We start from the raw sequence: 12,330 nt of genomic DNA, 5'->3' as shown, positions 1-12,330 counted from the left end.
AGAAGTTATTCGCTCTTGCGTTACATGTTACACCTGAGCAAAACTTATGGCTTTCTCTTAAAAATACTTTTGGCTATTAGCAAGAAAGCTACAATTGTCATATAAATAAAATGTATGGAGAAATGGACCTTTATCTTAAGACTATGGGGTCTAAGACAATGAACAATATTTAAAATGCTGGAAAAATCTACTTTACATGCTGTTATGCGCCAATAATTGAAAGACCCTGTTCCTGTACAAGTCTTGTGATGTCCATGTCAACCTGCTCATTCAGCTTGAACATAGCGATAAAAATAATGTAGTAAATAATGTGGAAGAGCCTGAGAACCAATACTTTTTTGCCTCATATCAGCCAAAGTCTGTTGTTCAACGTAATTGAACCTGAGTTTAATAGTGTTATATTGTCAATGCACAGTATTTTTTTTTATTTTTAGGCATTTTTGCCTTTACTGGATAGTAGATACTGATAGTAGATACTGGAGAGAGACAGGTATGACATGGACGCTCCAATGCCCAGTATTTTTTAAACTGTCACGCAACCAACTCTGCAACCATGCAACCTTGATGATACTAACGCTCGCAAGCTGTAATCGTGGGAATCTTTCCATCTGTACCATCCATCCCACATGATATGAACGCAGCATCATCTCCTTGGTGTCTGCGGGGCCTTTAACAGCTTGCTTAATGTGTAGAAAGACATTTGCTGGTATTTCAAAGTTAAGACTTGTTTTTTTTGTTTTTCAACCATTTAGGATTTACAACTGCAAGACAAAGGTTTGGGCTCTAGTAGCTTGAGATAGGCACTTGCCATTTAATTTGAATTGGTGTAGAATAGATCAAACCAAAATGCAGTTCATAGGTGACTGAAGAAAATAATCAGGAGTTGCAACAATTCCTATTACAACCGCAGCGCTCTAATGGTGCTCACTGAGCACTCATCTTTACCAAACAACAGGGTAGAAGCATCAGTACATACTTGTTTGATAAAAAACTACTAAGATTAAATCTTCTCAGTGTGTTGGAGGCAGGAATTCATGATATTTAGCTTTCTCACGACAGTAGTTACTATTTAGCATTTAGCACGCTGACAAAGGCATCTCTGTGTACACTACATATTCCAGGAATGCTCAATGCTAAAATTCAGATTATATGATTTCCACTGTGTAGGTTTTGGAAACATAACATAATCTGGTTTTAATTTTTAGCAACAGATGTTTTGTATCTGGCTTCATGTTGGACCATTAAATGGAAAAAGAATGAGTCCAGAACAAAGTGCTTGTTTCATAACTTCTTCTTCTTATATATTTATATAGCAGTTGTTTTAACAGGTCAATGGTTGAGATCTAACAGGTAATAATTACACTGGAATGAAACATTGCTTGTTGGGCATCTGTAAAAAGGCATTAGTAGGGAAACTTGGCTCTCACAGGCGCCAAACCATTCCTTAAAAACATGTCCAAAGAAATACACTCTAAGGCATTGGCAGATAACACACAGACAATATTAAGCTTGAAGACAGAGCGAAACACGTGTGGCAAGAACACATACTGAAGTGCAAGCATCATGGCAGGAGTCCGTCGTTTCAAGCGTCTCGCATCCAATCGAAGACTTTTGTTTCCCCCTCGATTGAGAGTCAAAGTGAGTGAGCGAGCAGAGGGAGCGCTAACACCCCGACTCGTCATCGTTTGTGCGTCACAGAATTATATAAATAATGACTACAGAGCACAGCATACACACTGGAGCAAACTTAATGCTATCTCTGTCCTTATTTGTCCTTTTGTGTTGCCCAGTGTTAGATGCTGAAGGATATGATTCTACTCAACCAGCTTCAGAAGTGTCAGTTTGTGAAACCTGCAGTCCAACCAGATCTATGGAGCCAGTGAATAACCTATGAGATTTTTAATCTGACAGTTTTAGCACATGAAATGGTCAAATTTTAAGAAAATTCCTTCAGATGTTAGCTTTTGGTAGCTTCAGTCAAAAACTATGAGTATCTACTTTCAAAAAATGATTTCAGCCGAACACCTTTCTCCTGCCTCCAGGCTGATTGAAGCTTTCTGGCATGTAGCTGCGCCGTAGAGTCGCAGGATTGGTTGACTGATAAGATGATACCCTGCAGCCAGACGTCCGTTAGACTGCAAGATATTTCCACAGTCGCACAACAACGGCAAATTTGCATTGACAGTTTTCTCAAGTTGCTTGATGTGCGATCATATTTTAAGGCTACACCAGGCAGCCAATCATCTGGCACATTCACATTTTTTGTCTGATATTGATGCACGTTAACGCAGCTCCACTGTTGAAGCACCATCTAATATTCTGAGGCGTCGAGGGAAAGACTGGAGTTCATGGAAACGACGACTCCTGTGCGTCAGGTTTGTCGTTCCTGGATGGACGTTGATTTAGATTTTTGCGTCAGGTCTTCAGGTGATGTAGCAGGAAGGTCAAAATGACTGTTTGCAGTTCCTTTTTTGATTTTGCCGGTGGTGTGCGTCCGGTAAAATCCAAATTATACATCACTCACTGATTTTTAAAAAAACGTAACCACCACAAAATCCACTGACCATATTTCAAATTTCAGTCCAGTAGAAGCTGAATGTCTTTTCATTTGGTGTTGTGTTTAAAGCCCAACCAGACTGAATGTGATTGCAATCGAAGGGACTCAAACTGGTTTATTTATGGACAAATGCAACATTACCTCCGGATATTAACATGGTCACCACTGGATCCAAAAGTAACCGAGTAGAAATCGTTTACCAGGCTGAGCGCTACTGTGATTCTGTTGGAGTGGTGAGCTGAATACTGAAGAGTTCAATCCCACCGTAACAGGAAGCTACAGTACAGTGTAGTCTTTTTCTAGCATGAAACACCTAAAACACCGACTCTGTGATCCAGCAGATACAGTAACTGTCGCAAACTACACAAAGCTTTTGCAGGTCAACTTGCTGACATATATGACACCTGAAATACTACTGAAAGAATACCAAAACAAACCAGCTGTGTGAAAAAAAAACACAAGTCTATCAGAGTGAAATATGTTTTGTGTAGCAGTTCCAGATAATTTTCTTTGTCAGATCTCCCATATTGAGTGTCAGTCAGCACCAGTGTGTGCAAAGTCACCGTCTCTACAGAAGGTTTGTACCAAGGTCAGGTAATATGGATCGATTAGTAGGACAGAGCTAATAAAACAAATGCATGAATAAATAGAGAAACTGATGGACATTTGTCTATTTATATATGAATCTATACAATGTTTATTCTGTGTTTATTTACTGATTTATGAATTTCAACATTTATTTATGTATTGATTTAGTTCCGTCCTAAAATTCTTCCATATACACACCTGCTCACTGGATACAAACAGTGACAGACTGGGCTATTTGTGTAATGTGACTGTAGTGACTGTGTGAGGAACAGCGTTGTTCTGCCTCCATTTCCTGTGCCACTGAAAATCCACTGTGCGTCACTCCTCTTCCTCTTCCTCCTCTTCCTCCTCCTCCTCCTCTTCTTCCTCCTCTTCCTCCTCCTCTTCATCATCCTCATCTTTGATCTCAAGGTATTCCTCCTCCTCCTCCTCCTCCTCCTCCTCCTCTTCTTCTTCTCCGTCCTCTTCATGAGAATCAGATTTCTGCTTCCCCTCTTCCACTAACTCCTCCTCCACTTCTGCCAACAGCTCCTCCTCTTCCTCCTCTTCCTCCTCCTCCTCCTCTAAGACATCCCTCTCCTCCTCATATGAGGAGATGGGCGAGTACTGCGGGAGGTCGAACACGTGCGGGCTGCTGGGAGCATCTGTGCTGCTGGGGGGAGGCGAGGTGGGAGGTGCAGAGACAGGAATAGTGATGGGTACCGGGATGGAAAAAGCAGGAAATGACTCGGAAGCACACATGCCAGCGCCGGCGCTGATCTCCTGGTCCCTCTTGGTGGTCTTGTTCACACTTGTAGTGGTGTTAGAAGCAGCAGAGGGGATGACGGCCATGCCCAGCCCCGAGGTTAGGGGTCTGGGTTCGGGAGTGTATTCTCGGATCTCCCCTGGCTCCAGCGGTTCGGGCCCACAGGGGTCATGCTCACTGCAGGACAGCTTGCCATCCAGCTTGGAGATGAAGAGCAGGCCGTCGCGGTGCTGGCAACAGTAGGAGCTGGGGCACATCTCACAGAAAGACGCCGCGTCCTTACCGCATATGTCGCACTGGTGCCACGGACATTCCCAACGTCCTACAACGAATATACAGACACAGACAAGAACGTCAAGGCAAGCAGGAGGACGCCAAGATAACCATGACTTAAAATTTTACTTTATTTCTTTGAATCTCTGAAAGTTCAATTAAATATTAAATTATGAAATGTAAAAACACTTAAAAATATTTTAGTAATGTTGCTAAATGGCTAGTACTTAATTCTGTATGTATAATATTATTCACTTCTACAATTTGTATTAATTTGTACAATTTTTATGTACTTGTATTTTACTCAAGTATTTCCCTTTCCTGCTACTTTACTTCATACTTAAAACAAAATTTCAGAGGGAAATATTGTACCTTTCACTCCTCTACATGTACTTGAAAGCTATAGTTACTTTTTATTTAAGGATCAAGGTTTTACATACAAAATATATGATCAGCTTATAAATATGATGCACTGTCACAGATAAAACTACCCGAGAGCGTGAAGTAAAATTAGCTAGCAACAACATAAAATGCAGCTTATGCATTAATGCATCAATAATTATAATAATTATATTACAATAATACAGTTTAACAGTGATGGAGGTCATTCCGCTGCCTAATGAGTACTTTTTTTTGATACTTCAAGTACATTTTTCTGCTGAATGTCTTACATTTTTGAATTAAGGACTTTTACTTGTAGTAGATTATTTTTACCATGAGGTATTGCTTCATCTGCTCAAGTAAAATATCTGAATATTTCTTCCACCACTGGCCAGTTGGATGCAGGTCAAACAGGTGGATGCATAAACTCAAAGCTCTGCTACTCTGTACATGTCGCACTAACGCAAGACACAATTCAAACTTTTGGTTAAGATAAAGAATAAAAATGTCTTCTCTTTTAATTATTTATTTGATCCATTTACTGTAGTTCCCTCTTTTTTGCTTGTTTTTCACTCTCTTTCTCTTTTTTACCTCTACCCTTACACACACACACACACACACACACACACACACACACACACACAGTGCAAAGAGAAAATCTAACTATAAAACTGTAACCCTGTACCTTGAACTTGTGTTTTCTGTTTAATTTGTCATGTTTACATAATAAAGAAAGACATCCCAAAATGGAAAAAAAAAAATTATCATGTAGGTTTCCAAGGAAACGATGGCTGAATTAATCAATTCATCAGTCATCAGAACTTCATCAACAGAAAATATAAAGAAGAGAAAGCATTGTCCACACTGGTTTGACCAAAACAAACACAATGAACAACAAGAATCTGGTTTTGGGTTCTTGTGTCAATGCAGAACGACTGACCTGCAGGCCTCTTGGTGAGGTTGAGGCAGTCGGCGTGATAAACTTTGGGACAACCGGGTCTCTTACAGGAAACCATCTGTCCTCCGTCTCCGCAGCTGAAACACTCGTCCTCTCTTTCTTTGGTCACCACCGTCTTGTTTTTCTTCTTGCCGTGGCCCCTCCTCTTCATTTTACGACCTTTGTCTTCAGATGGAGGGTTGTTCTGGGTTGCAGGGGGAGAGAGATTTTAATTGACCAGTTATCCTTTCAAGAGTGAGGCAAGTTTGTATAGAACATTTCAACAACAAGAGGCATCAAGACAGAATGTAAAAGCAGCATATGGCAATATAAAAAGACATTTAAATACATTTACATACAAATAAAAAGTGTTAAATTGGAAATAAAATTAAGCTAAAAGAGTATGTTAACTTTTTATGAGCTTCCTGATAAATTAATAACAAAGTAACAAGATCAGTGGCAGTACTTTTATGGTGGTTTTGAGAAGACCTCTTGTGAAAAATGGACTTTATGGTCTGATGTGTTTAACAATATGTCAAACTTTATAACAATAACAAGTTGTTATTTGATGTGTGTCATTCCCCTAACCTTTGGCCTGACGCCCAGGAAGCCGCTGCAGTTTGGTGCTCCACATTTACAGACCGTCTTCCCGTTCCCCAAACACTCCAGGTTGTAGTTGAATGTAAGCTCTGTGCCTAAACAGATACACACAAACAACTGAAAGAGGTTGCAACTTTGGGAGATATCTTCTTGATTTGACTTCAGACTACTGTGGCCTCATTTGAGCTTCAGTCAGGGTTAAACTGGTGGTTGAAAAAGTGGTTTCAGAAATGCATTTTTACACAATGAAGACTGTGGATGTTGTTCTCCATCTCTAGGGATCATTTCACAGCCAGTATGGTATGGATTCTAAAGCATGTCAACACAATAAGCCTAACATGAAACCAAAAAAATGTTTTTAATATTTATAAATCTCTCAAAAAATAAAATAATTGAATATCTCCCTGTGAAAGTACATCATTTTGTTGATTTCTCCATTAAACAGGTGTCTTTACTTGTTGACTAAAGTGGCTTTGACCTCTTCTGTATCTCACATAATCAAGAAAGAGCAGATGTGTCTGATATTCAGAAACTTGATGCTCAAAATCAGATTCTTCCTAAAGCAGTTATTGACAGTTGATTCATTAATAAACCACCTGACTTTAGTAACTATCATTATTTTCAGCTCTAAGCAAGGCAGCGAACCTGCGGCAACGTCAACGAGAGCGAACAGTCCGACCCGCGTGTCTCCGCTCACCGTCCACTTCTGGGTCTCACAGTTTGGCTGACAGCAGTGGTTCATGAAGCGAGCCTCGTTCCCCTTCGGCCCAGCATCAATGATCCGATCCTAACACACAAACACAAAGATGCCAATAAGAAAGACAATTGGACATGTCTTGTCCAAACCTTCATCTACTTGCATTCTGTTAAATGTGATGATCATGTGACTTGGCCAGTGACCCATACTCTAACAGCATTAGATTGGGGGCTGGAGTTTTGTGGCAGCAATACAACCAGTGCAAGCAGCACTCTGAAAATTTCATATTCTTCTTAATTTTGTAATGCATTTTGTCCATCTATATGATAATTTTGTGCCCAGTGCACATGATGTGCAGGTGGGAAAAGAGATTCACTCAACCAAATTCAAATTCAGGCAGCACAAAGAAATTAGTATTTTGGTGGAAACTGGTTGTTAGAAGTTGTGCTGAGAATATAAGTGTAAGAGCCATATCTGTTTCTGGAGAAAAGTCACTCAGCTGGCAAACAGGGAACAAGATAGTGAAGGTTATTAAAGCAAAACATACCTCAACATGAGGTGTCATCAGTAGATACTGTGGGACATGGCTGCTCTTGAAAGCTTTAACACACACACACACACACACACACACACACACAGACACACACACACACACACACAAAGCTGTACCTTATCCAGAGTTAGCATGTAGAAGTTACAGATGTCATGCTCCTGGGCGTGTCTGATTCTTGACCTGCACTCCTCCTCATCAATAACCTCCCCGACGTACTCGCTCACAAATTGACCCTGACAGAAAAACACAGGGAACATTCATTATTCAGTGTGGATCCAGTCCCACTGAGCAGCAATAACACCTCCTGATGGGAATTCCGCAGTCAGTAGCAGTGGTATTGCCAGTATTCAAGTCAAGTCAAGTCAAGTCAAGTCAAGTCAAGTCAAGTCACATTTATTTATAGAGCACATTTAAAAACAATGTAAGTTGACTAAAGTACTGTACAGAATAAAATCAGGCAATAAAAACAGAAGACTAAAACAAAACAACCACATCACAACAACCACAAAAATATAACAACACAAATCAACAAACATGGCTGAGGCTTAGAATAAGAACCATTTCAAGTGGATCCAAACACTAAAGAATTAAAGTGCAAGGGGGAGAGGGGAGATAGAGAGGGGGGTGCTGTTCCACAGTCTAGGGGCTACACGAGCAAAGGCGCGGTCCCCCCTGAGCTTAAGATTTGTTCACGGACAGCCAGGAGCCCCAGGTTAGATGACCTGAGAGTCCTGGAGGTGGAATAAGGGGTTACAATGTCAGAAATATAGGAGGGGGCCTGCCCATTTTGGGCTTTAAAAACAAACAGTAGAATCTTGAATTTTATCCTGAACCGCACTGGAAGCCAGTGGAGAGAGGCCAGCGTAGGGCTAATATGGTCTCTCTTCCGGCCACCCGTCAGGAGTCTGGCAGCGGCGCTCTGGACCAACTGCAGGCAGGATAGGGACGACTGACTAATCCCTTTGTACAGGGAATTGCAGTAGTCTAAGTGGTAGGAAATGAAAGAATGGATACCTTTTTTAAAGTCTTTGAATGAGAGGAAAGACTTGATTTTAGCAAAAGTGTGGAGCTGAAAAAAGCTAGCTTTTACTACTGCATTGACCTGCTTGTCAAACTTTAAAGTGGAGTCAAATATCACCCCAAGGTTTTTCACATGGGGTTTGACAAAGGTGGACAGGTTACCTAGGCTGTCAGAAATTTATTTGGTGGAGTCAGAGGGACCAAATAGGACAACTTTGTTCGTTCTGCTTTCGTTTAACTGCAGGAAATTTTGTGCCATTCAACACTTGATTTCCTCAAGGCAGTTCATAAGACTGAATAGATTGCACTGGTTATTTGATTTCAGAGGGAGATGAATAGCAATGGAAGGAAATGTTGTACTTTTTGATGATTTGGATGATTTGACCAAGGAGAAGCATGTAAACAGAGAACAGGATGGGACCTAGGATGGAGCCCTATGGGACACCACAGGAGAGACTAGCTGGGGGAGTGGAAGAATTGCCTATGTTGACAGAGAAGCTTCTATTACTGAGGATGCAAACCAATTTAAAGCAGAGCCAATCACACCAACCAAATGTTATGGTCTACTGTATCAAACACCGCACTGAGGTTAAGTAGAATCAGGGCAGCACAGTCACTGGAGTCGACAGAAAAGAGCAGGTCATTGGATACTTTCAGCAAGGCAGATTCTGTGCTAAACCAGACTGGAATTTTTCCAAAATGTTAGTAGTAGTAGTAGATGTAAGTAGGGCAGGAATTGATAGAGGATAACCCTTTCAAGAACTTTTGATAAGAATGGGAGTTTAGAGATTGGTCTATAGTTACTAGGCAGGGTGGGGCCAAGGTTGGGTTATTTCAAGAGGGGCTGGACCAATGTGTGTTTGAAGCAGGTTGGAACGGTACAGGTGGCCAGGGAGCTGTTTATTATGGAGAGGATGCTGGGACCAGCTGTGTCTAAGACATCCTTCAAGAGAGAAGTGGGAACCAGTAATAATATTAGTAATAGTAGTGTAGTAACCTTCTTGATGTCATGGACACAGCGGAGACCCCAGCCTCGAGACAGCGTCCTGAAGATCTCCACTTGGCTGTACTGACGCTTGGTGAACGCCTGGTTCAGACACCGCTCACCCGCCGGGCAAACCTGCAAGTTCAGAGAGTCATTTTCAAAATTTTGGAAATGTATCTTTTACAGAATATATTACATATTTGACACGCCCGAATCTGATCCAAAATATGCGAGTGGACAATGTGAACAACCCATGGAACAAACTTAACATCAACCTTAGCTTTTTACATATGTTCAGCTCAAGTTGGGACAGCAAATAAAAACTACTTTCCACTATCATTTAACATACTTTGTGATGTGTTATGATGACACACACACACTATGATGAGTGTGTTGAGTGAGGTGTTTCTGTACCTGCGGGTGGCATTCATAAAGCAACATGCGGTTGATGCACTCCGAGTCCATCCCACATGGGCTCTCGTCTGTCGCCTTACAGTTACAGCGAGGGATCTCTGATAGGTCAGCTGTGAAGATCTGAACCTTTCCTATTGGTCGATTCACCTGAAAGAATCACAAAAGTAAAAGCAAACATAAACTCACTGCACATCAGGCCGTGTATGAACATGTAGGTCTTGTTGCTGAATGGCTGAGTGAATCCAAGGATGTATGACAAATAGACTTAAAACAATTATCTATTTATCAGGTCAATATATCAAGTAATCTTTGCAACCTATTGGGGCTTAGAATTAGTTTGACTTCCTTTTTATGATTTTGTTAGAAGTATTGTATACCAAGGGTTTTCAAAATGTGATTTTGTCACCTGTTTTATTATTCCTTGCTCATCTTACTTCAATTTGGGGGATAATACAATTACCATAAAGCTTTGAGGATGTAAACAGGAGGTATCACGTTAGGCTACAACTTGAGCCCCATTGTTTTTAGCATGTATTTGTTTACATTTTGGCATATTGGCACCATTAAAAGTATACCAAATTAGCTATTAGCAGTTCCGGTTTGCAGTGTTGCCATGGATGTACAGACAACCATCACTGGATTACTTTGATACTGAAGAAAAGTTAAAAATGTGATGATTCTCAAGCAAGTTGGGCAGCTATAGGGAGTGTGTTTTTAATGATTTACAAGGCGATTTATGTTTATTTGCAATGTACATAATCAAAGATAATGATATCTTCAGGAAGTGTAAATCACATTGAATCTAAAAATATGTGTATCATGTCTGTGTGTTTAGATTTTACTGAGTTATGACTAAAAGAATGTGCTGTTAATTCTCAAATACTGGTCAGCAGTGGCAGAGAGAGTCAAACCTTTAGCAAACATTTATTCTAATTTGCCCTGCTCATTGGTTACTGCAAACTCAAAACTTCCTCTATGTTTACCTTTTGTCTTGCAAATTGTAACCATATTAACCACTCTACTGCTCTCAGTTTCTCTTTTTAAACACAAATACTTTATTGTTTACTTCCATGACTGAAACTCAACATCTCCTGCAGATTTTTCACATGAGAAGTCTTCCGGTCTTCGCTTTATTGGTAGGCTTTTAATGTAGCAAATCTGACACTCTGGCATTATTTGAAAACCTGCTTTTATATGAGAATTTACAGTAGTTAGAGGGTAAAAGCAGAAAAGAATAAATGAGAGGACCACAGCTTCAAAATGCCAGACTCTCACTGGCCTGATCAGATGGATTTCAATGATTTTTGGTAAACAAGAAGCCTGAGTTGGAAACATTCTGGACTGAACAAAGACATGGAGAGAGATCACTATTCATCCCTGCCAGTGTTAGTGCTGTGCTTTATCCAGAAACATCTGTAAAACCACAAGTCTTCTCCAATACCTTAATATGTTTGTACGGAGGAGGCTTCCTGTCGTTCTTTCTGTCCTCTTGAAGCTGCCTAAGCTCCTTCTCTGCCTGCAGCTCACGAAATCGCACAGCCGCCTCCTCCAAAGCTGAGGAAGGAGTTCAGATGTAAAGTCATCATATAGCAGGTACGATCAGAAGACACAACAAACAACATAACAAAACGCTGGCGACCTTCTCTTTCCCTATCTGTTAAAGAAGCGATTTAGCTGAACACACAAGATACCTTTCTTGTAGGTGGCATCAACACCTTTCCCCATCTTTTCTTTGCTGTTGGCATCTACATCCATATAAGGGAAGACCCTGGCCTGGTAAGTCCACAGGTAATCATTGGAGCCAAAGAAGTGAACTGGGAACTCCCCGACATCATGCCTCATCCGCTGGATGTTCTCTGGGATCGTTTTGGGATGGCTGACCTCTGCAGGCCACCACCTTAACAAAGCAGAAACAAACACAAAAAGAACAGAACTGTAGACACATGGTAGATTAAGGATTTAAAGAGAAGTGCTTGTTAATTGTACAGGACTACAGATTTGTGTGCGCTGTGTTGAAGGTTTGGAAAAGTTTGAGAAGTCTAGTTTCTCCAGTTCGCCACTGACCTGTACCGCCCGACCTTCACCCAGAGAATGTCCTTGTAGCGAGGTTTCTTCCCTGCCTTGCATTCATTGCAGTACCAGCTGCCTTTAGGCATCTCAATGCTCAGACACTCTCGGTGGAACGCAGCAGGACAGGATTCGCAGCACAGCAGACTGCCACCTGGAGCACAGGAGGAGGATCATTTTAACTGCTGATTATTGTACAGTGTGCTTTATCAGCGAGGTCCACAGATTGTGTAAGGTTGCATGTGAGGGTTGGCCAGCAGTTTGGTGAGAGCAACATCAAGTGTACCGCTGTTTGCTTTAATATGTCTTGTCAGTTAGTTACTAGTAGTGAAAGCTGCTATCGATCAGTCCGTCCATCACGTTTGGTCCTGATTGAATCAGCTTAAGACATGAAAATATGTCAGTGTTGTGTTCATGGCTTGTTTCCGTTGACCCCAAGTGGCCAAAGATTGAAGACAGAGAAACATCTAGCAGCTAAAGAGTCAGATATTTTTCTCAGGTGTTCGTGGAGAC

At 41.0% G+C, this 12,330-nt stretch overlaps 1 protein-coding gene across 4 annotated transcripts in view; it reads right to left on the bottom strand.

Annotated features, from left to right (window-relative positions):
* Positions 1-1,276: 1,276 nt before the first annotated feature.
* nsd1b (nuclear receptor binding SET domain protein 1b) overlaps positions 1,277-12,330 on the bottom strand; it is a 32,474-nt gene continuing 21,420 nt past the window's right edge. For all 4 annotated transcript variants that reach the window (XM_067608631.1, XM_067608634.1, XM_067608635.1 and 1 more), the window contains 10 exons: positions 11,815-11,971; positions 11,442-11,647; positions 11,192-11,304; positions 9,751-9,897; positions 9,349-9,471; positions 7,448-7,564; positions 6,727-6,868; positions 6,070-6,176; positions 5,485-5,686; positions 1,277-4,212 (listed from right to left, as the gene is read on the bottom strand). In XM_067608631.1, coding sequence (XP_067464732.1) covers positions 3,464-4,212; positions 5,485-5,686; positions 6,070-6,176; positions 6,727-6,868; positions 7,448-7,564; positions 9,349-9,471; positions 9,751-9,897; positions 11,192-11,304; positions 11,442-11,647; positions 11,815-11,971 — 2,063 coding nt within the window. In that variant the 3' untranslated portion in view covers positions 1,277-3,463. The remainder of the gene's footprint in view (positions 4,213-5,484; positions 5,687-6,069; positions 6,177-6,726; positions 6,869-7,447; positions 7,565-9,348; positions 9,472-9,750; positions 9,898-11,191; positions 11,305-11,441; positions 11,648-11,814; positions 11,972-12,330) is intronic.

This window comes from Thunnus thynnus, chromosome 13, assembly GCF_963924715.1.
Source record: "Thunnus thynnus chromosome 13, fThuThy2.1, whole genome shotgun sequence".
Taxonomy (NCBI): domain Eukaryota; kingdom Metazoa; phylum Chordata; class Actinopteri; order Scombriformes; family Scombridae; genus Thunnus; species Thunnus thynnus.
This window is presented reverse-complemented; position numbering and strand designations above follow the sequence as displayed.